We start from the raw sequence: 22,292 nt of genomic DNA, 5'->3' as shown, positions 1-22,292 counted from the left end.
AAGTTTTTTATTTCACAGACTAAACCCAAGAAAAATGTTGTTTTCAATAAAAACCCATAAAAGCATTATTTTATTGTGATGACCTTTGAAAAATTATTTTCCATAAAATTGTTTTTTGAGTTTTTTTAGATTCACATGAGAAAATTCTTATTTTTCATTATCTCAAATTATTTAGGACAATTTTACTTTTTTTCTAACATTTTATTAGAGATTGTGAACAGAACCCATCACTGACAAATTCTATTTAAAGTACTGATTTATATGTATACATTAAAGTTTGTGATGAAAATGTTTAAGAATATTGAATCCCTTCCTTCTCAAAACTACAGGACCCTCAAGATTTTGGCTAAAACTGCGCTCTTTCTAGCGAATTATGCCCACTGCAGTACTGAAAACCCCTCCAATTACGCTAAGATGTATAGTCTGTACAAAAGGGCTGATCGATTTCTGACTTTTTTTTAGAAATCCCCAAAAAAACTATCTCAAAACATTAAATGTTACACCTTACTTACTTCTAAGAAATTTATTGCTGAATTCAAATTTAAAAACAAAAACGAAAAAAAAAAAAAAATTCAACAAAAACATCAAAAAGTTTAAAAGCATTTTTTGTGCTGTTTTTCGCGACTAGCTTATTCAATTTTTAATATTTTTAAAATTTTTTTTCGAATTTAAATTCTGCATAACATTTCCAAACAAAACGATGCGTAACATAATTTTTTAGGGGGGGGGGGTTAGAAGTGATTTCTTCGACATAAAATAGTCGGATCTCAACCGTATGAACGATTCTGAAATTGATTTTTGATCGCACTATTTTCTCAGTGGGCGGTTGGTTCAATTTCAATTTTAGATTATGCCCACTGTACAGTAAACAAATAAAAGTCCGACATTAAAATATAAATTGTTCTTATTCCTTCCCACGGCCTTGTATATAGTTCATGTATAGATATTGTTTGAGAAATATTTTGAACCATGATTTAGTGTTTTTCCCGTCCAGAGGTCAGAAATAATAACTTGAACCAAGTTGAGCTAAGCACGGATAGTTGAACTTATTATCTGGTGTGCATTACAAATGTAGTACTACCATAACAACTCATAACACTAAATCAGACCATTTAACTTGTTTTCTCTTTTCAGTTCAGTCGGTTAAAATTTAAGCAATAAACAAAATTAGAGAAAATATTTAAATCTTTTAGAATAAAATGCACAGCACACTGTTTGAAAAAATCCTAAAATTTTGTTCGTAAAATCGAACTTACCAATGTCATTTCAAAATTATGAACATTTTGTGAACAGATGGGAACAAAGGCGTATTCAGAGGGGTTATGGGGACTCAGCCCCCCCCCCCCTTTGATCAGTGAAATTTTTAATTTTCATTGGGGTTTTTGGGCCCAAAAAAAGGCTGAGGCCCCCCCCCCCCCCATGTAAGCCCCCTGGATAAATTCTTGAATACGCCCCTGGATGGGAATATGATAGATATCCCTAAATTTAGTTTATAAATTTCGATAAAAGTTTTATTAATTTGGGAATGCTTTCGTTCGTTTGAATTTACAAAATGTCAAGGGTTCTTCAAGCACATTTTAATGAAATAATTAACAAGAACTTTTGATCTTGAACGCTAGATCTTGATATCCAATGTGTGCACTTTTAATTCTGAATATGAATTCCTTAATAAAAATTGATTGATTTGTGTATCTGCATATAATAGAGATCAATGCATGATCCCGAGATATACCACAGAAAAGTTCTGATTTCTGGTAAACATACCTTGGAGATATATTACGAAAATCTAAGCTCTATGCCTTGTTCACCTGGTTCCAAATATTTGGTTATAAAAACTTTTTTCAAAAATTTTAATAATCCTTGCCTATGATCACTAAAGCACAAAATGTTGCAATAAAAAGAGATTTCCTTGATTTCGTTTCAAAACCAACCGCAAATAAACCACAGTTGCAATCCAACCAGCATATTGTGCACCCAATAATATAAAATTATTTAAAATTTAAAAAGTTACACTTAAAAAGAAAAACTTTTTCAGTTTTAAGTTATTAAGACAGCATTAGATAAAAGGCCGTCGTGTGTCTGATTCGATCAACAAAAAATGTTTACAAGATTTTATTTACGCATTGATTATCATGATTTTAGAGTTAAGGTGAATGATAAACGTGAATTGTACTTTTTTTAGAAAATGAGACGGATTCTTTTATTTCTCCTGGTTTTGGTTAGTCCTAGATATATTACAGGTTAAAATAAAAAACACTTCTTAAAAGTGGCCGCCCAATACCCTGGGTCTCAATACCCTTGGTCCCAATACCCTGGGTCCCAATACCCTGGGTCCTAATACCCTGGGTCCCAATACCCTGGGTCCCAACACCCTGGGTTCCAATAAACATGATATTTGTGAATATCTTAAACTCTGATCATCTTGTATGAGTTGACTTTTTTTTATTGCATGGCATGAAAGACTCTCCCACCGTTGGGTTTTCATTTAGTATTTTTATAAAATCTCTTTGTTTTGGGGAACAACGAAATCATGAAAAAATGCATTTTTTGGATTTTAATTTAATTTAGATTTTTTATGAAGATTATTTTTGCTGATAGAATTGTGTTTCATATCATCAAAAATATCATATTTAAGACTTTTAATCATTACATTTTAATGAATTTATAAAAAGTTTTGATTTTGCGTTTCATTGTTACACTTTGCGTCATCAAGCGTATCATGACTGCGTCACCAATTTTAAGGAACAATGCGTCGCAAATCACTGGATTAAAATTTTTTAATTATCCAAAATTTGTATATTTGATTTGTGATCTAGTATTTTTAAAGATAACTTAATGCATAATTAACAAGTTATGAAAAAGTTAATGAAAAATGCCAAAAGAAAATTTTTTATGGTTTTAAATCGACCTCATGCTTATTTCATCTCCCTGGCAGTTCCGGTTTGTTTAACTTCAGTTTCCGGTCTTTCTGTAAGTAAGGGTGGGACACTTAAAGTAGAAAACATAGGGTTGGATATAAAAAAATATTAAACAGGGATGTGCCTTTTTGAAAATTGATATTTTTATTCTGAAATATTTAGGAGAAAGAATACCCCCTCAAGTTGACGTGTACTACGAGTATATTCGGGAGGGAGAAATACTAGATCTTGTCTGCAGAGTTCGGGTAGGCATTCATGAACACCTATATACTAGATCTTGTCTACCGAGTTCGGGTAGGCATTCATGAACACCTATATACTAGATCTTGTCTACCGAGTTCGGGTAGGCATTCATGAACACATATAATCTATATCTTGTCTACCGAGTTCGGGTAGGCATTCATGAACACATATAATCTATATCTTGTCTACCGTACTCGGGTAGGCATTCATGAACACATATAATCTAGATCTTGTCTACCGAATTCGGGTAGGCATTCATGAACACATATAATCTAGATCTTGTCTACCGTGTTCGGGAGTAGTCATTCATGAACACATATAATCTATATCTTGTCTACCGTGCTCGGGTAGGCATTCATGAACACATATAATCTAGATCTTGTCTACCGTGCTCGGGTAGATATTTATTAACACCTATATACTTGATCTTGTCTGCCGTGCTCGGGTAGGTATTTACGAACACCTAGATACTTGATCTTGTCTACCGTGTTCGGGTAGTCATTCATGAACACATATAATCTTGATCTTGTCTACTTGGTTCGGGAAGGTATTTATGAACATTCGATCTTGTCTACCGTGGTTTGGTAGGCATTTGTTAACTCCAATAATCTAGATCTACCGTCTTCGGTTAGATAATTATGAACACCTAGGTACTAGATCTTGGCTGCTGTGTTCGGGTAGGCATTTATTAACTCCTAGATACTAGATCTTGACTGCTGTGTTCGGGTAGATATTTATGAACACCTAAATACTAGATCTTAACTGCTGTATTCTGGTAGGTATTTGTTAACTCCTAGATGTTAGATCTTGCTTGCCGTGTTCGGGTAGATATTTATGAACACCTAGATACTAGATCTTAACTGCTGTATTCTGGTAGGTATTTGTTAACTCCTAGATACTAGATCTTGCTTGCCGTGTTCGGGTAGATATTTATGAACACCTAGATACTAGATCTTAACTGCTGTATTCGGGTAGGTATTTGTTAACTCATAATTACTAGATACTTTCTGCCTGTCTAGGTATTTATTTATTAACACCTTGTCTGCAATGCTCGGATAGGCATTTATTAACACCTAGATCCTGTCTTTTCACTATATGTTTTTTAGGCTCATCCACCCTCGTTTACAACTAAATGGATGTGGGATAAAGACGACCTTGATGCCAGGTAAACTTTATAATAACTATTTAAAAAAAAAATATTTCTAAAAGTGCCAATATTTTAAACTTATGTTTACTTTATTTTAAATTTTATACCTTGTGGTATCTACATATTCACCCTCGGCTACATACAGTCATGTTCAGTTCTCTGACCGAATAAAGAAAAAGTTTAGAGTTTATTAGATACTGGTATACTCAAAAAAGTCTTTGGTATGGTCAAACGCAAGCAAGTCTCTTTTGTATAGAAACCACTGTGAAAAATAATGAATTTCTACTGGAAGATCATTCTTTATCAGACAAAGCTATTAGGAGTATATACCGGTGTATAACGGATATACTACTATTAGGAGTATATACCGTTGTATAACGGATATACTACTATTAGGAGTATATACCGTTGTATAACGGATATACTACTATTTAAATGGAGAATTACTATTATACTATAACAGTCTCTTTAAAAACATTTACTTTAATTTCAACCTTTTCATTAAAAAGTTGCTCAGGATCCATTTAATTTTGATGCGGATCCGGATCCGGATCCGGATCCTGGATCCGCACTGGAAAAAAAATGGATCCGGATCCAGGTAATTTCTTTAAGATTTACTGAATTTTTTTAACAAAAAATAATTTTCTAATTTTTTGTTTTATTTTTTTTCACTTGTTTTTATCCTAAAACTTGATAAACCATTCAGAAATAAGGAAATTTTTATAATCTTTCTTTTTTCAAAAGTTCATAATTAGGGTTTATGAGTAAAAAAGTTTTTTTTTTGCAGTTTTTGGTTGATATTTTACCCCTTGGATCCGGATCCGGATCCAGGAAGCCAAAATCTTGCGGATCCAACGGATCCGGATCCTTAACACTGTTAAAAACATATTAATATCTACGCGCAACCTGTAACTTGTATTTATCCGGTTTTTTCCAGTTTTTTATCATTCAGAGTCACGCGCTGTGACAAGTTCAAAACAATCATTAAAAATATTGAAAACCAAAATATATATTTAACATCTGTCCCAACACAATCTGGAGGCTGAAACACATTGTTGGCCTAAAAGTATTGAAAGACCCAACACTATCAGAAGACCAAAACTAATTTTTGTCCAAAAATATTAAAATACCTAGATATGTTTGTACTCTCTATTCCATATTGTATTTAACGACTGAAAAAATATTTCTTTTATTTGTTTCAAAAATATTTGTGTAACTTTTATTAATTTACTAAGGGAGCATTTGCGAAATTATTTCCGAAAAATTTTTCATTTTATCATACTTTATCCCATTCTTACTATTTTAAATGTTCAGTGGAAAATACATTTTTTCAAAAAAATAATGTTTTTTTTCTATTTTAGGGTAGAAATAAAAGATTATGGAAACTCTCATATTCTTCGCATTCACATTCATAATCAGGATCATGTAAGTAAACACAGTGGTCGGCTTTTATATCAATACATTCAACACGACTTTTTATTCAAGTTTGATTTCTAAGTTTCTAACAATTCCTTTTTCAAATTGTAATCTTACAAGTAAACAAAGAGAAGCTGTTAATTGGAAGCTTTTCTTTTTTTATTTGTATGTGAATCCATGCTGTTTGAAAGCTTGGTAAATATCAAAATTTATAACAGAAAGTCGTTTTTATTTTATTGATATTTACGACGACGACTGTAATTCATTATATAAAGGTTTACCGTTCTTGTATACAAGGAATATACTGTGGTTTCAAACGACAACCCTTCATTTAATGTTCTATGTTAAAATATAAAAATGTTTTGATTTTTCCTAAAAAAATGAAATTCTGAAATATTTTGTTTAAGTATGACCTGGAAGGATACTATACTTGCATAACTGAGAATGCGTTTGGAGAAAGTCAGGCTACACTGAGGATTGATGGTAAGATATTTATTAAAGGGAGTCATGATCGGGGTGTCCCCAGGGGACAGACTAGGGGGAGCGGAATATTGATCTAATTGATCAAGGAAATAAAGTCTCAATACTAAGCTGCCATTAACAAAATAAAATAATGATCAGGTCGAGACCAGTTATTATTAGAGTTAAATTTAGTTTAAAAACCAGTAGAACACTTTGTCAAAACTCATCAAATCGGCTCTAATTTTAACTTTAGGTTGAAAACTAATGGATTTTAACTTGAGATTAAGCTTTTAAAATCACGGCCTCTAGAAACATAAAGAACAATAAACCTAGAACGGAGAGTAAGAGAATAAGATAAAGACTAAACTAGAAAAAAGATTAAGAGTTATAACATATAAAAATCTACATTATAAGTTTTAAATGTCACAACTCACAGTTGTGATGTGATACTTCTAATTGTACTTTACATAGTTTTCACTGTCTTAACATGGTATAACTGTTATTTGGAGTTTTAAATACTTGAAATATTTTTTATTAGATGTTTTATGATTAATTATTATTATTCTAGAACCTGGAACTGGTGAACTTGTGATTACTGAGGTACTAAACGGGGTTCCTGGAGTACAGTGTACTGCTTCTCTTATTCTATTTGTACTCACTGCAATGTACCTAATTTAGTACAATAGTTTCACTCACTGACACCCACCAAATTTAATTTAATAATCGGTTTCATCTATCTTCATTTTTTTCTTATTTCTATTCACCCTTCGCATTTGTTCATTTATCCTTCTGTATACAACATGATTTAATCAAGTACTCATCAATTTATTGTAAATATTGCTCATTTAAAAGAAGCTAATGCTATATCGTTAACGAATGTTTTTTTACACACCTTTTACATAAATTGTAAACCTTCCTTAAAGAAACTGTAACATAATTTAAAGCGAATAATTGACCTTAGTAGTTTTTTTTATCTAAAGATACTCATTTTGGGAATTATATGTTGTTTAAATGTTTTTGAATACAGTAAGAACCAGAAAACGGTGGAATAGGAAGACGACATTGAAGCAATGCTAAATTACGTTTATTTGATTTATTAAGTGAAAATGATCTGTTTACACACAATTGCTGTGTAGCATGTTCATTTGACTATTCAAAGTCATAACGTGATTCTAAAAGTCGTCTTTCTATTCCAGAGATTTCTGGTTGCATGTCACTGTATGCATTTATGTTGTACTGTACTGTAAGTGGAAAGAATTAATGTACATTTTACCTTACAATAATCTGTCCGTCACAACTTACATATTTACAACTTACATATTCAAATATTTTATTTTATTCTTGCTCAACGTACAAAATCAAAAAGAAAGTGTTTTTTGACGTTTTATTTTGTATCTACCCTTTCTTAATAAATGTACAAGTTTCTTAAAAGCTATGAACATGTACCCCTATATAATAAATAAGTAGATATATACCTGAACTCCAAGAAATTGTAAATATGTTATCAAAAAATGTCCATTCAGTTAAATTTAAAAGCACCAAAGAGATTTTTGCCAACTTCCAAATATATCCAAAAATGCGTACAATATTTCAAAACTTGGTTTTGTAATTTTATATCTTACTCCCAAAAAAGTTCTGTAATTAGTGTTAATAATATATATAGTTGTAAATGTGTCTTTGAAATAAGTGAGAGGAGAGAACTGCAATTTTTAGAATAAATGTCAGCCTACGATGATACATATGAATTATGATCTTGGAAAATCGAAATTAAGTTTTTGTTTGGAAAATTATCAAAAGAAAGTGTTGGATGCATTCATTTCAAATACTACTATTTATCTTTCAAAAGTTAGTCTTTTAGAAGATCGTCTTTCAGAAGTTTTTTATGAGTCTGTCTTTCAAGCGTTTGTCTTTCAAAAGTGTTCTTTTCAAAAGTGTGCCTTTTTAAGAGTTTGTCTTTCAGAAGTCTGTCTTTCGGAGTTGTCTTTCAGGAGATTTTTATGAGATTGTCTTTTAGAAGTCTGTCTTTCAGAGTTTGTTCTTAAGGAATTTGTCTTTCAGTAGTCTGTCTTTTAGAAGTCTGTCTTTCAGATGTCTGTCTTTCAGAAGTCTGTCTTTCTGGAGGCTGTCTAACAGGAATTTATCTTTCAGAAATTTCTTTTTCATAAGCCTGTTATTCAGGAGATTTTCTTTTATGATTTTGTCTTTCAGTAGTCTGTCATTTAAGAGTGTCTTTAGTAGTTTGTCTTTCAGAAGTCTGTCTTTGAGGAGTTTTCTGTCTTTCAGAAGTTTGTCTTTCAGAAGTTTATCATGTCTCCAACTGAATAAACATTAATGATGCAAACCTGAAACCAGATCTGTCTTCATTTTTTTTATCATAATACAGGTTTACAGATTAATCACTAACCAGGGGTTCAAATCAAAATTCAGTCAAATATTTCGTAATAATATAAATATTATGTTAATATATACATAAAATATCAGAAAAACTGTTGCTCTTTGGCGTTTGAAATGAAATTGTGTTCAAAAACTTAACTAGTTTTTCAAATATAAGGAAACTAAGATTAAGTAGGTTACATTTCTGAGGGAAGAATATATATTTTTCAAGACAACTCTATAAAAGATGGCGGACATATTGGTTTCAACCAGTTCTCTCTGATCTATTCAAGAACTATGGAGGTATATTTGTCTTCAACCGGCAATTTTAAAGTACATTCATCAGTAAAGGGATTGTATAACCAGCAGTACATCCATCAGTAAAGGGATTGTATAACCTGCAGTACATTGATCAGTAAAGGGCTTGTATAACCAGCAGTACATCTATCAGTAAAGGGATTGTATAACCAGCAGTACATCCATCAGTAAAGGGATTGTATAACCTGCAGTACATCCATCAGTGAAGGGATTCTATAACCTGCAGTACATATATCAGTAAAGGGATTGTATAACCTGCAGTACATCCATCAGTAAAGGGATTGTATAACCTGCAGTACATCCATCAGTAAAGGGATTGTATAACCTGCAGTACATCCATCAGTGAAGGGATTCTATAACCTGCAGTACATATATCAGTAAAGGGATTGTATAACCTGCAGTACATCCATCAGTAAAGGGATTGTATAACCTGCAGTACATCCATCAGTAAAGGGATTGTTTAACCAGCAGTACATCCATAAGTAAAGGGATTGTATAACCTGCAGTACATCAGCCAATTTGGTCCAGCTAACAGCTCAGCTGTGACAAGGAGATGTAAATTTCGAAAGTAGATACATTATTTGTATAGTATGCTTATTTCATACCTTTGATCAAATATGACACTACAAATAATTCCCGAGATTTTAAATGTACAAATATAAAAGTTTTTTGAGCTGCTGAAGACCCAAGCCTTGAAAAGAGAAAACCCAAGGTGATTGGTTTTTACTGAACTCAAGGCCATCCAAAACCCGGGTCTTTACTTGGCTCTAAGGAGACACAAAGACCTGGTACTCTCATGGTTTGCAGTGTATTCATTGTGCTGACCGTCTAATCTCCAGGTTTACAGTGCATTGATTGTGCTGACCAGTCTAATCTCCAGGTTTACAATGTATAGGTTGTGCTGACCGGTCTAATCTCCAGGTTTACAGTATATTGATTGTGCTGACCGGTCTAATCTCCAGGTTTACAGTATATTGATTGTGCTGACCGGCTAATCTCTAGGTATACAGTATATCGATTGTACTGACCGGTCTAATCTCTAGGTTTACAGTATATTGATTGTGCTGACAGTTCTAATCTCTAGGTTTACAGTATATTGATTGTGCTGACCGGTCTAATCTCCAGGTTTACAGTATATTGATTGTGCTGACCGGTCTAATCTCTAGGTTTACAGTGTATTGATTGTGCTGACCGGTCTAATCTCCAGTTCTGCTGCTAAACTATCTTGTCAGAGCTGTACTAAGATTTCAAAACTAGCAGGAGATCTTCTTACTGGAGACGAATCCATTCAAGGTACATTTAGATACAAAACTAGCTTGACAACATAGCTTGACAACATAGCGTGACAACATAGCTTGACAACATAGCTTGACAACATAGCTTGACAACATAGCTTGATAACATAGCTTGACAACATAGCTTGACAACATAGCTTGACAACATAGCTTGACAACATAGCTGTGCCTGATAACTAAATTTTTGCTTATACAAGTCAACCCCTCAACTTTTCTACCAAACTATAGGAACACCAAAGTATGGAGAAAATCTGTTAAGTGGTTTATAAGTTATGATCGGATACAAACAAACAAACATAGATAACTACTTGAAGTTAGGTTATATTTGGCTGAATTCGATTTCCAAAGAGTAAACTTTTAACTTCAAGGACTTTGGTTCTTTTTCTTAAATTGATATTTCAAATGGGGAGTAATGCAACGTCTGCATATACATTTTTTAAATCTACTTCAAGACTATAAAACTTGCATTTAAAAAATTGATTTAATGTTAAATTGACTGCTCCTGATGTAAATTGTATATTAAGTGCAGGTAGTTGTTCCTAATGTATATTGCATATTGTGTATTGTTTATAGGTCAGTTGTTCCTGATGATTCATGGTTTATTGTATATTGTATATAGTATATTGTGTATTATAGGTCAGTTGTTCCTGATGTATATGGCATATTGTGTATTGTAAATTGTATATTGTGTATAGGTCAGTTGTTCCTGATGTATATGGTATATTGTATATTGTATATAGTATATTGTGTATTATAGGTCAGTTGTTCCTGATGTTTATGGTATATTGTATATTGTATAAAGTATATTGTGTATTATAGGTCAGTTGTTCCTGATGTTTATGGTATATTGTATATTGTGTATTATATGTTAGTTGTTCCTGATGTATATGGTATATTGTATATTATATTGTATTTTGTATTTTGTATATTGTATATTGTATATTGTGTATTGGTCACTCGTTTCTGATGTACATTGTATATTGAATATTTTAAATTGTATTTTTTACATTGTATATTGTGTATAGGTCAGTCGTTCCTGGTGTATACATTGTATATTGTATATTTTATAGGTCAGTTGTTCCTGTTCAAGGATTCAGTTTGTGCGGAGGTTGCTGAGAAGTTTAACTACACAGAGTGTAGCTCAGAGGTCACGTATTTATACACACGATTTATATTCGCATTTTTTTATGTTAAATTTATATTTTATAGATGGAGGATGTTTGGCCTCTAATTGCTAAAGGTAAATATCATGAAGCAGAAAAAGGTTTTAAGAAAAATTTTAAAAACTAAAAGAAATTTATTTTAACTATAAATACAAGATAAATTGACTAGATATTTTTTAGCCATCTTTAACTCTGAGGAAGGCTGGTTTAAAACTTCAACATTTTGTTCAGAATACTGTTCTGAGGATCAAAGTGAAGAGGTGAAAATAATATCTGACTATTTCTAACAGGAACAGGAATAACCTACTATTACTAGGATAGATAGATAGATAGATAGATAGATAGATATTTGACTAAATATTTAATTTAAAACAATTTAAATTGCACAATTTTTGCATTTTAGTTTAGTCAGGGTCTCTCTAACCATTGTTGGTTGTTTTGAATGAGAGGCCCTTCTGCAGCGAATTCAATTTAAATAATACAAAATAAAACAAAAACAATTTAGAACTAAAGGAAAAGGAGGAAAAGGAAAAGTAGTAGATAGAGGAAAGGTATTGAAGAATAGAGAGGAAAAGAAGAAGAAAGGAACAGGAACAACCTACCGTTACTAGGGTGAAGGAACAGGAACAACCTACCGTTACTAGGATGAAGGAACAGGAACAACATGCTATTACTATAAACAGGAATATGAGTCAGGAACCTTCTATTACTAGGATGAGGGAACAGGAACTACCTACTATTACTATAAACGGGAATATACTAAAGGAACCTTCTATTACTAGGATAAAGGAACAGGAACAACATACTATTACTATAAACAGGAAAATGAGTCAGGAACCTTCTATTACTGGTATGAAGGAACAGGAACAACATACTATAAACAGGAATATGAGTCAGGAACCTTCTATTACTAGGATGAAGGAACAGGAACAACATACTATAAACAGGAATATGAGTCAGGAACCTTTTATTACTAGGATGAGGGAACAGGAACTACCTACTGTGAGGACTGTGTTGACTATATGGATGCTGTTCCTAAGTACACATATGATGATTCAATAATTATCGGAGATGTTGTTTATGCTTTGCAGTATGAGGGCTTCTGTCAACAGGTTTGCCGCGTCACATTCTTTTCAGAAATTTAAATTTTGTAGATATTCATTTTTTAAGATAGGAAACCTGTACACTGTAAACGGTACCTAGTACAATATGTTGTACCCGGCTAAGTCGCTAACTCAAATATCTTTACCAACATGGTTTTTTTTATATATATATATACTTGAAAGCATTGTTCAAAAATGTCCAATTCAGGAAAACTAAAACTGTTTTAAAAATATCTTTAGAAACTCGAAACCGCAGGTTCTATCGTTTATTACTTAAAACCTGTTAAAATAATATAAGTTTGTTACCCTATTTATAAAAAGAATTTAAATTTTAAAATTATAATGATGAAAAATTAATAGATTATATTGTTCAACTTGTCTTCTAGTTTGAAGATAGCACAGAGGACTGCAGAGAAAAGGTTGCACACACATTTCCCAGGTATTAAACTCCAAGTATAAGGTGGGTTTAAGGGTTTAAGCTTACTAAAATGTGGATTTAGCAGGTAAAATGCCCATGAAAGGGGGGAGGTCGGAGATGAAACATATTGCTCTAAATTGCCGGCTTACCTTTGAACCAGTTGGTCTAATATTTTATTTTATTTCTCTTTATCTATATGTTATTGTTGTTATTTGTAATCATGAATCTAAAATATATTTTGTTTGCTTTAAAAATCTTCGGAACAGAGACTGAGCACATTTCCGAATATAAGCTTAGCCTAACTTTTGAAGAGTTTAAGAGCATTTTAGAGCAACATTTTAATAAACGACTAAACAGATTTGAAAAAAAGATTAATATATAGTTCATATTTCATAAAATTTTAGATTTTTTAAAATAATATTTCGCTGGCGTTGGATTTTCGAACATTCCTGGAAAATATGAAAATGACGTCTTCATTATCAAAAATCCTGGAAACAGGAATAAATGTTTTCGAAAGTAACCATCAGATCATAAAAAATATTCTGAAATATCAACTTTATATAAATGCCTCGAAAAATAATCGATGACCATTGGTTGTAATATCAGAATGATTTGTTTGGTACTAAATTGATTTTTTACGATCCGAGTTGAATATTGTAACTTTCTGAATTTGTATGGACGCTACGTTCTTCGGTATGAGTCGTTTTTAACAATTTTCTACTTATAGACGCAACAGATAGAAGTAAGATTAGAAGCGATAAAAAGCGCTTACTTTTCACCGTAAGCCTATACCCCATTTCATTTTTCGCGAACACTCCCTTTGACCCAGCTTTTCTTAAAATGTCCTTATCATTAACATATTACATATGTTTATATACTTCTACAATCTACACACACATGTATTAATTTTGTTTATTATCTTCATCATGAGAACGTTAATTAACTTCCTCACTGCTTTCTTAGAATTTCAAACAGAAAAATACCCCCCCCTCCACCTCTTACACACGTCTAGGTTTTACTTCCTCCCTCTTTTCTTAGAATTTCAAACAGAAAAATACCCCCCCCCCTCCACCTCTTACACACGTCTAGGGTTTACTTCCTCCCTCTTTTCTTAGAATTTCAAACAAAAAAATACCCCCCCCCCTCCACCTCTTACACACGTCTAGGGTTTACTTCCTCCCTCTTTTCTTAGAGTTTCAAACAGAAAACTACCCTCTCCCCCATGTTTGACTATTACTTAGCCTTACCTATTCCCTGAATCAGTATACATTTATAAGTATAAATGGTGTCCCATTAATTAGCTTTTGCAGTCTTATTATCTCAATGTATATTTACGAAATTGACAGTGATATAGCTCATCATATATCTTATAAAATTCAAAATGTCTGAATACTTGATAGTGTAAAGTCAATTTTAAATAATGACCACATTTCCTTGATCAAGGACGATTTATGATAAATACTTATGTTTATTGTGACACCCTGTACAAGAATATATTATCTGCATGCAGATTATTGTGACACCCTGTACAAGAATATATTATCTGCATGCAGATTATTGTGACACCCTGTACAAGAATATATTATCTGCATGCAGATTATTTCCTCCTGTAATTTAACACTCTGTTTGTTTAACTGTATTCACTCGTAAACCAATATCCTAAATTCTCACATATTTAAATATACACCCGATACATAAACATTACAAAGCGTTTCTTTTTGAAAAAAATACTCGCCATTAAAGGGAAAATGATTACGAAAAATGAAAAGGGGTACAGGCTTACGGCAATAAATAAGCGCTTTTGATCGATTCTCATCTTACTTCTATCTGCTGCGTCTATAAAGAGAAATTTTTTAAACATAGCTCATACCGAAGAACGTAGCGTCCATACAAATTCAGAAAGTTGCAACATTCAACTCGGATCGTAAAAAATCAATTTAATTCCAAACAAATCATTCAGATATTACAACCAATAATCATCGATAATGTTTCGACCCATTCGAATTTAGTTGATATTTCATAATATTTTTTGTATTTTTTATGATCTGATAGTTAATTTTGAAAATATTTATTCCTTTTCGAGGAATTTTTAAAAAGAAGACGTCATTTTCATATTTTCCAGGAATGTTCGAAAATCCAGCGCCAGCGAAATATTATTTAAAAAAAAAAAAAATATTATGAAATATTAGCTATATACAAATGCGTCGAAAAATGATCGATGACTATTGTTTGTAATATCTGAATGATTTTTTTTTACACTTTTTTATTTAATCTTTGTAAACATGTCAACTAATGAGAGAAAATGAGACACTTATGACGTCATGTATAATTTGCCCATTTCTTTATTGCGACTTATTGTACTTGATAATCTATTTGCTGTAAACGTAATTTCAAGGATGCAATGTCCGATATAGAACGGTAAACCCTTCAAAGTTTGTCTGATCCCTACACACGACACCTTTTTGATCAGATTTAGGTTTCTAGGATACCGTTGTAAAACCTCTGTATGGAGGGTCACTTGAAATTACGTTTAAAATTCCTTTCACAAATCCTGTAGTTAAGTCTCAGGCGATTTTTAAACCTGTTTTTTAAAGGATAATGCGAGTCCTGAAGTCTGCTCCTCTTCATGAAGCTCATGTTGATTTCTGCGAAAACTCGGTCGAATGTGTTTCTTTCTCATAATAATCTGTTCAACTCGTTCCAGCGATAAACTCGCACTGAGTCCGATATGTTTTTGAAACAGGGATGAAGATAATGTTGATTAGATAAATAAACATTGTTTCTGTAAATTATATATAATTTTTTATTAAATTTCATCTAAATCGGAATATTTGTGATTAGTAGGAAATTGAATATTAAAAAGAGAGGATACGTTTTCAGTCCAATAATCCCCTTTTTTAATCTCCTTTGATCCAATAATCATCTTTTTCCTTCTCCCTTAGTTCAATAATCCCCTTGTTCAGTCTAATTTGATCCAATAATCCTTATGTTCAGTCTTCTTTGGTCCAATAATCCCCTTGTTCAGTCGCCTTTGATCCAATAATCCCCTTGTTCAGTCTTCTTTGATCCAATAATCCCCTTGTTCAGTCTCCTTCGGTCCAAAAATCCACCTGTTCAGTCTCCTTTGGTCCAATAATCCACCTGTTCAGTCTCCTTTTGGTCCAATAATCCACCTGTTCAGTCTCCTTTGATCCAATAATCCCCTTGTTCAGTCTTCTTTGATCCAATAATCCCCTTGTTCAGTATCCTTCGGTCCAATAATCCACCTGTTCAGTCTCGTTTGATACAATAATCCACCTGTTCAGTCTCCTTTGGTCCAATAATCCACCTGTTCAATCTCCTTGGTACTTATTCTAATAATATAATAATTTCAAAGTTTCTAGGAAAATAGTTTTATTTATTGTCTATAATCTACATAATTCATATTAGGAAGACATTTCTTCTACTTTAAGATAAGTTTAAAGATTAGACAGGGCAAAGCAAAATAAATGGGATTCAACCCCAAATTTACACTGATTGTAGCTTTCAACTACATTTTACATCAATATTTTGGGAAACACTGCATATGAAAATATGAAACGTTATATGGCGCAAAGATTGGACAATTCAAATACATTACAGTTTCTTGAAATTGAGCAAGAGAGAAATTATTCAGAAAATAATCAACATTTAAGAAAACGTAACTTCAACACAGTTAAACCACTTTAACTTTCATCTTAGTAACAATTAAAAAAATATCATATTGTGTCAAACTTGTCTCTCCTGCATAACTCCGCAAGACGAGACCGCAATTGAATTATAGAAAGACTGCACAAATGGAGACTGCACTTGAAATAACGTTTACAGTTTTTGTAAATTTGTTTTGAACAGAGAAACACAAATCTTTGTTTTTTGAAAAATTTTACAACGTTAAACAAATAAACAAACAAACACATCATTACGTAGAAGTCAGGGTTATAGGATTTGAATCTTAATTGGGATTTAATTTCCTAATTGAGTATTCATAGCACAACTTTTTCATCTATATTAATAATAGCGATCGATCTTAAATTTTACATAAACTACATACAATTTTAAAATGATTTAATCTGTGGCACTGGGAGCACTGTTTAGCCCTGTACGAACTATCTTGGTAAACTCCTGTAGGAAACAGTATCTATGGGTAAAGCTGTTTCTTGCCATTCATAAATACGCCCATTAGAACCTGCAGCAGACGGGGGCCGGGGACCTAAATTATATTTATAAAAATATGTTTATTGAAGGTTTAACATGAAAATGATCTAACTTTAGGAGCACATCTGTAGAGCTTGCAGGCTTAACAAGAGCAAAGGAGTGTTACCTAACTAGAAACAACTCCAACTAAAATGATGGTTAACTAATTAAGAACACCTCTAAAAGGATGGTTAACAATTAAGAACACCTCTAAAAGGATGGTTTACTAATTAAGAACACCTCTTAAAGGATGGTTAACTAATTAAGAACACCTCTAAAAGGATGGTTAACAAATGAAGAACACCTCTAAAAAGATGGTAAACTAATTAAGAACACTCTAAAAGGATGGTTAACTAATTAAGAACACCTCTAAAAGGATGGTTTACTAATTAAGAACACTAATTTAGAACACCTCTAAAAAGATTGTTAACTAATTAAGAAAACCTCTAAAAAGATGGTTAACTAATTAAGAACACCTCTAAAAGAATGGTCAACTTATTAAGAACAACTCTAAAAGTATGGTTAACTAATTAAGAACACTAATTAAGAGCACCTCTAAAAGGATGGTTAACTAATTAAGAACACTAATTAAGAACACCTCTAAAAGGATGGTTAACTTATTAAGCACACCTCTAAAAGTATGGTTAACTAATTAAGAACACCACCCTGGTTAACTAATCTATAGTGCTTGTAAAGAATTCAGGAAAAACTCTATAAGAAATTGTAAGCTAACCAGGAACTTTAGGATGAACGTTTTGTAATATTTTGATAAGAATACTACTTTCAAGAATATCTTCTTCAATTTAAGGAATTGAAACCATTTTAATACCAACTTGTACATCCCACAAAAGGGTGCGTGGGTCAAACCTACCTATAACTGATCCTGGAGGAAGGGATGCCGGGATCAAAGCTCGAACTGGAGCTTCAACTATTCGAATATTGTTCCGTCGAATTCGTCTTCGATATCTTAATAACAAAAATTTTAAAATCTTCAAAATGTTTTATTGATCCCGCAGCTTTGTATTTCCTGCGATCTTAAATGTTATATATAGAAGGGAAAAAAAACTATCGTTGTCTTCAAGTTTAGCGGAAACATAATTCTCAGAATGGTTTCATGACTCCGTGGGTAAAATTTGATTTAAGATTTCTGCAATTACAATTATCATTTTAGTTCAAGATTGTAATTTTTCCTTTTTAGAACTTATCAAAAACTGATAGACAATAATAAACACTGAACATTAACTGTACACTGTACACTGTAGTCTGTACAGTGGCATATCAAATATATTTTACATGGAACCTTGAACTGAATATAATCGAGGAATAACTCTGATTCTGAATAATAAAAAAAAACTTACGTCGAATATAAACAGGAGAGTACAATGGCTGCAATGAATGCAACAACTCCGATGAAAAGAGCAATTACAAGTATACAGATCTGAACCCAACTCATCTTATACGTGGATCTAAATATAAATTGTTTTACGCTTCTTAAAAGACAAGGAATATCTTTCAATACTTATATACTAATATTTCAATGTGTTTCTCCAAAAAAAACCTAAAAAAATAAATAAAAAGTCCTCCCAAAAGCCTTTGACTCATAAAAAATTAAATAGTTATCCGTAACGTATATGTACACAGGCATGCAAGTAAATTTTGCTTGTAATTGTTGCATGTAATTGTTGAATGTAATTGTTGCATGTAATTGTTGAATGTAATTGTTGCATGTAATTGTTGCATGTAATTGTTGCATGTAATTGTTGCATGTAGTTGTTGCATATAATTGTTGCATACAATTGTTGATAAGTTTGTTTGCAAGATGTTTCATAATTTATAAGTATCATTATTCATTTTCACAGAGTCACAAAAAATAAACGTTTACATTTATTGGGTACTAGCTGAAGGGCCCGGCGTTGGCCGTGGGAAAAAAATTTGATTTTTTTAAAATTTAACACCGTCTGGCTACCCTTGAGTGTCCACAAAAACTTTCAGCATAATCGGTCCAGCCGTTTGGCCGGCTATACGCAACATATATATGAATGTCTTTTTTTATTATTTAGATACATATATATATTTATATATGGAATACTAGACTGAAGAGCCCGGCGTTGCCCGTGGAAAAAAATTTGATTTATTTTTCAAATTCACAATATTATTATACCTGACACTAGCACATCGTTCTACACTGATAACACGATATTTATCCAACTTCTCTTTTAATCCTGTAAACAAATTTATTTTATTTATTGTCGTTCTTTTTTAAATTTTGATCTTCGAACCAAGGTCGTTAAAATATTTACCTGGATTTGAAGTTGTATCGAAGAGAGTTTGAACAGAATTAAGTTGAATTGCGTCATTATCCTTCAGAACTTGAAAACATGAACTAAACAGAAAACAATATTATTTAAAGTTAAAATTTTTTAAGATCTGGGTGTTTTCCATGATTTAGATATACATAATTATACAAATATTTGTGGGATGCTTTCTGGGATCGTGATTTGTAATCTGTACAGTCGGAGATAGTAAACATTGTTTGTAATGTGTACAGTCAGAGATAGTAAACATTGTTTGTAATGTGTACAGTCAGAGATAGTAAACATTATTTGTAATCTGTACAGCCAGAAATAGTAAAGATTATTCGTAATCTATACAGTCAGAGATAGTAAACATTATTTGTAATCTGTACAGTCAGAGATAGTAAACATTATTTACAGTTTTGGAAAATGATTTAAATATCTTTGTTGTTGTATTTTTTAATTTCTATTTCGAGCTTAGAAAATAAATCGTTATTTTACGGTTTTAACTTAAATAGTGGATTGATTATGATCCATGTTTATAACGTGTACACTGTACAGGGTTTTAAAAAAAATGAAACTTTAATGATGACCTTGACTCTATAAATACTACGATTTAAAGGTTTTATTTGTTAATTTGCAACATACAATGAGAACCAGAAAACATCGGAACAGGAATACGACTTTTAGACTCGAGTTATAACTTTGAACACATCAATAAACATTATACACAGCAATTGTGCAATGTATACAGATTCATTTTTCGGAATAGTTAATTTAATAAGTTAAAAGTAAAACTTTTTGCTTTGTAACGGCAAAACCACATAAGTTTTCTGGTTCTCATTGTAGGCTTTCTCTATGTTAATAAAAGGATGATGAAACAACAGTGCAATTTTAAAATATTTTTCGTCTTTGAAATATCATACTTGTTGGGGTAATCCTGTATTGTATTGTAGTGTACAGTCGTCTTGGTATATTTCAATGCAACGAAGACGACTTTCGATTTATATTAAATACCTAACAAACTTTCAAACAGCTTGGATACATCAAAAACATAAAAAATAAAATAGCTGTCAATTAAGAGCCTCTCTTTGTTTACTCGTAAACTTGTAATTTCCAAAAAGCTTGTAAGATATAAAAACATAAATAGAAAATCGTCTTCCCTGTAGTGATATAAACGCTGACCATCGTTGTCTTAAGCTAAACTAAGCCTATTATATTATGATGATGAATGACCTTGTTCTGCCAAAGTCCAAGCTCCCGTCGTACTTGCTGTAGAACTCTGTGTCGTAGATGTTGATGGAGAGAGGAAGAGTGAATGCTGCTTCAAGATCACTTTTTATCTCAGAAATATGTTTCGAAACCTTCAAAATAAGATTTGTTAAAGAGACTGTAAACAATGGTTCAAATAAACGAACTATAGACGTTATTCAAGTAACTCCCGATATTGTATGTCGGATTCCCAACGGTACCCTGAAAAGCCTGATTAAGAATGTATTTCCATCAACATTTCTTGAAAATGTATTATTTTAAATTAGGATTTTTCTAAGAAGTGACTTTCGCAAAACCAATGGGAGAAATTGTCGTAATAAAACCTGTCCGCCAAAAAAGCAACAATTTCCATATTATGGATGAGATTAAGGTTTAGAAAGAGAACAGCTGTGAATCGGACATGTCCCACTTTAACTGAAACTAATATTATAACAACATGTTCCTTTAATTTGGAATTTTTTGTTAAAAAAACTAACAAATTCACCTGAACTGGGTCATCATCGAACACAAACTTCATTAGATCTGTATCTTGAAGAACAAATATCTTGAGATGCGCATAATCTGCGCGTTCCGGGTCCGGTGTGTTGCTAGCCTTGACAGTCAGATCAAAGTAACCTTCTGAGTATTTGCCGTAGGTTCGATTAGTCTGGAGAACTCCTGTAGTTGGATCAACGATAAACACTCCGTCAAGGATATTTAGTTTCTTATATTTAGATTTAGGGTTAAAGTAGGATACATTCTGGATAGAGTAGACAACAGGGTTAGCTGCTGGGTCAGGGTCAATAGCGGTCAACTGAAACCAATAAATAATAGTTATAATAAAAATATATTAATAATAATAATAATAATAATAATAATAATAATAATAACAATAATAATAATAATAATAATAATAATAATAATAATAATACCTGTGTTAGTTCTGTATATAGTGGTGAGTTAACCCTAACCCCGAGTGTGATATTATTCTTGCTGAACTGTGGATTATTATCGTCCTGATCCAACACAAATATTTTAACCTGGATTTCATCCAACTTGGTTTTATCATACTTCTTCCTTTGAGAGAGCAGTCCCTTGTCACCAGGTTTAAAGCACCTGAGAATAATGAAACTATTTAAGATATATTTCATACGTAACAACATAGATCTAAATATTCCCTTACTGATTAAAAAAAACGCAGTCAAGAAATGATCTTTTGATCAAAAGGCATAAATATCTGTAAGGACCAGGGAGTAAGGAATAGAAAGGAGATATAACGCGCTTTGCAGACGGGTACTCCATTTGTATATGAAATATTCAGAATAGGTAATTGTATACGCAGTACATGTACTTCAGACAAATATATCTTATTCAAATGAAGTACCCGTCTGCAAAGCATGTATAATCATATGGTAGGGCGAACCGCGTCAGTTATGGTAAGGACCCTAGCTGATTGTAAGGGTGTACACTAAGTACAGACCCATCTTGTTTACCTGATAGTAAGGGTGTACAGGCCTGCCTTCTCTCTATCCAACCGTTTGTTTACAACAATTAAACCATTGTTCTCCTCATCACGTTCAATGCCAAATATTTCATCCTTGTCTCCATCTTAAATACAAATAAATATTTTAAATAAAATCAAGATTTATAAATTCGTTTTTATTTCTCCTTCCCCAAAA

At 32.1% G+C, this 22,292-nt stretch overlaps 3 protein-coding genes across 4 annotated transcripts in view; 2 read left to right on the top strand and 1 right to left on the bottom strand.

The window, feature by feature from the left end:
• The window catches only part of LOC111701791 (limbic system-associated membrane protein), a 30,346-nt gene extending 22,486 nt beyond the window's left edge, over positions 1-7,860 (top strand). Inside the window, exons 3-8 of the mRNA XM_023473213.1 lie at positions 2,181-2,240; positions 3,081-3,163; positions 4,268-4,326; positions 5,670-5,733; positions 6,132-6,207; positions 6,755-7,860. Coding sequence (XP_023328981.1) covers positions 2,186-2,240; positions 3,081-3,163; positions 4,268-4,326; positions 5,670-5,733; positions 6,132-6,207; positions 6,755-6,864 — 447 coding nt within the window. The 5' untranslated portion in view covers positions 2,181-2,185 and the 3' untranslated portion in view covers positions 6,865-7,860. The remainder of the gene's footprint in view (positions 1-2,180; positions 2,241-3,080; positions 3,164-4,267; positions 4,327-5,669; positions 5,734-6,131; positions 6,208-6,754) is intronic.
• A 930-nt stretch (positions 7,861-8,790) lies between these two features.
• LOC111701786 (uncharacterized) lies at positions 8,791-15,684 on the top strand. The gene is made up of 8 exons (XM_023473208.1): positions 8,791-8,862; positions 10,044-10,170; positions 11,243-11,319; positions 11,382-11,412; positions 11,516-11,595; positions 12,313-12,447; positions 12,825-12,877; positions 15,451-15,684. The coding sequence occupies exons 1-8, from the start codon at positions 8,857-8,859 to the stop codon at positions 15,536-15,538; spliced, it is 597 nt and encodes a 198-aa protein (XP_023328976.1). The 5' UTR covers positions 8,791-8,856; the 3' UTR covers positions 15,539-15,684.
• A 548-nt stretch (positions 15,685-16,232) lies between these two features.
• The window catches only part of LOC111701782 (cadherin-23), a 29,104-nt gene continuing 23,044 nt past the window's right edge, over positions 16,233-22,292 (bottom strand). For both annotated transcript variants that reach the window (XM_023473198.1, XM_023473199.1), the window contains 9 exons: positions 22,107-22,221; positions 21,546-21,729; positions 21,119-21,427; positions 20,599-20,726; positions 19,369-19,451; positions 19,230-19,290; positions 18,427-18,534; positions 17,940-18,034; positions 16,233-17,084 (listed from right to left, as the gene is read on the bottom strand). In XM_023473198.1, coding sequence (XP_023328966.1) covers positions 16,981-17,084; positions 17,940-18,034; positions 18,427-18,534; positions 19,230-19,290; positions 19,369-19,451; positions 20,599-20,726; positions 21,119-21,427; positions 21,546-21,729; positions 22,107-22,221 — 1,187 coding nt within the window. In that variant the 3' untranslated portion in view covers positions 16,233-16,980. The remainder of the gene's footprint in view (positions 17,085-17,939; positions 18,035-18,426; positions 18,535-19,229; positions 19,291-19,368; positions 19,452-20,598; positions 20,727-21,118; positions 21,428-21,545; positions 21,730-22,106; positions 22,222-22,292) is intronic.

This window comes from Eurytemora carolleeae, unplaced genomic scaffold (genome assembly GCF_000591075.1).
Source record: "Eurytemora carolleeae unplaced genomic scaffold, Eaff_2.0 scaffold477, whole genome shotgun sequence".
Taxonomy (NCBI): domain Eukaryota; kingdom Metazoa; phylum Arthropoda; class Copepoda; order Calanoida; family Temoridae; genus Eurytemora; species Eurytemora carolleeae.
This window is presented reverse-complemented; position numbering and strand designations above follow the sequence as displayed.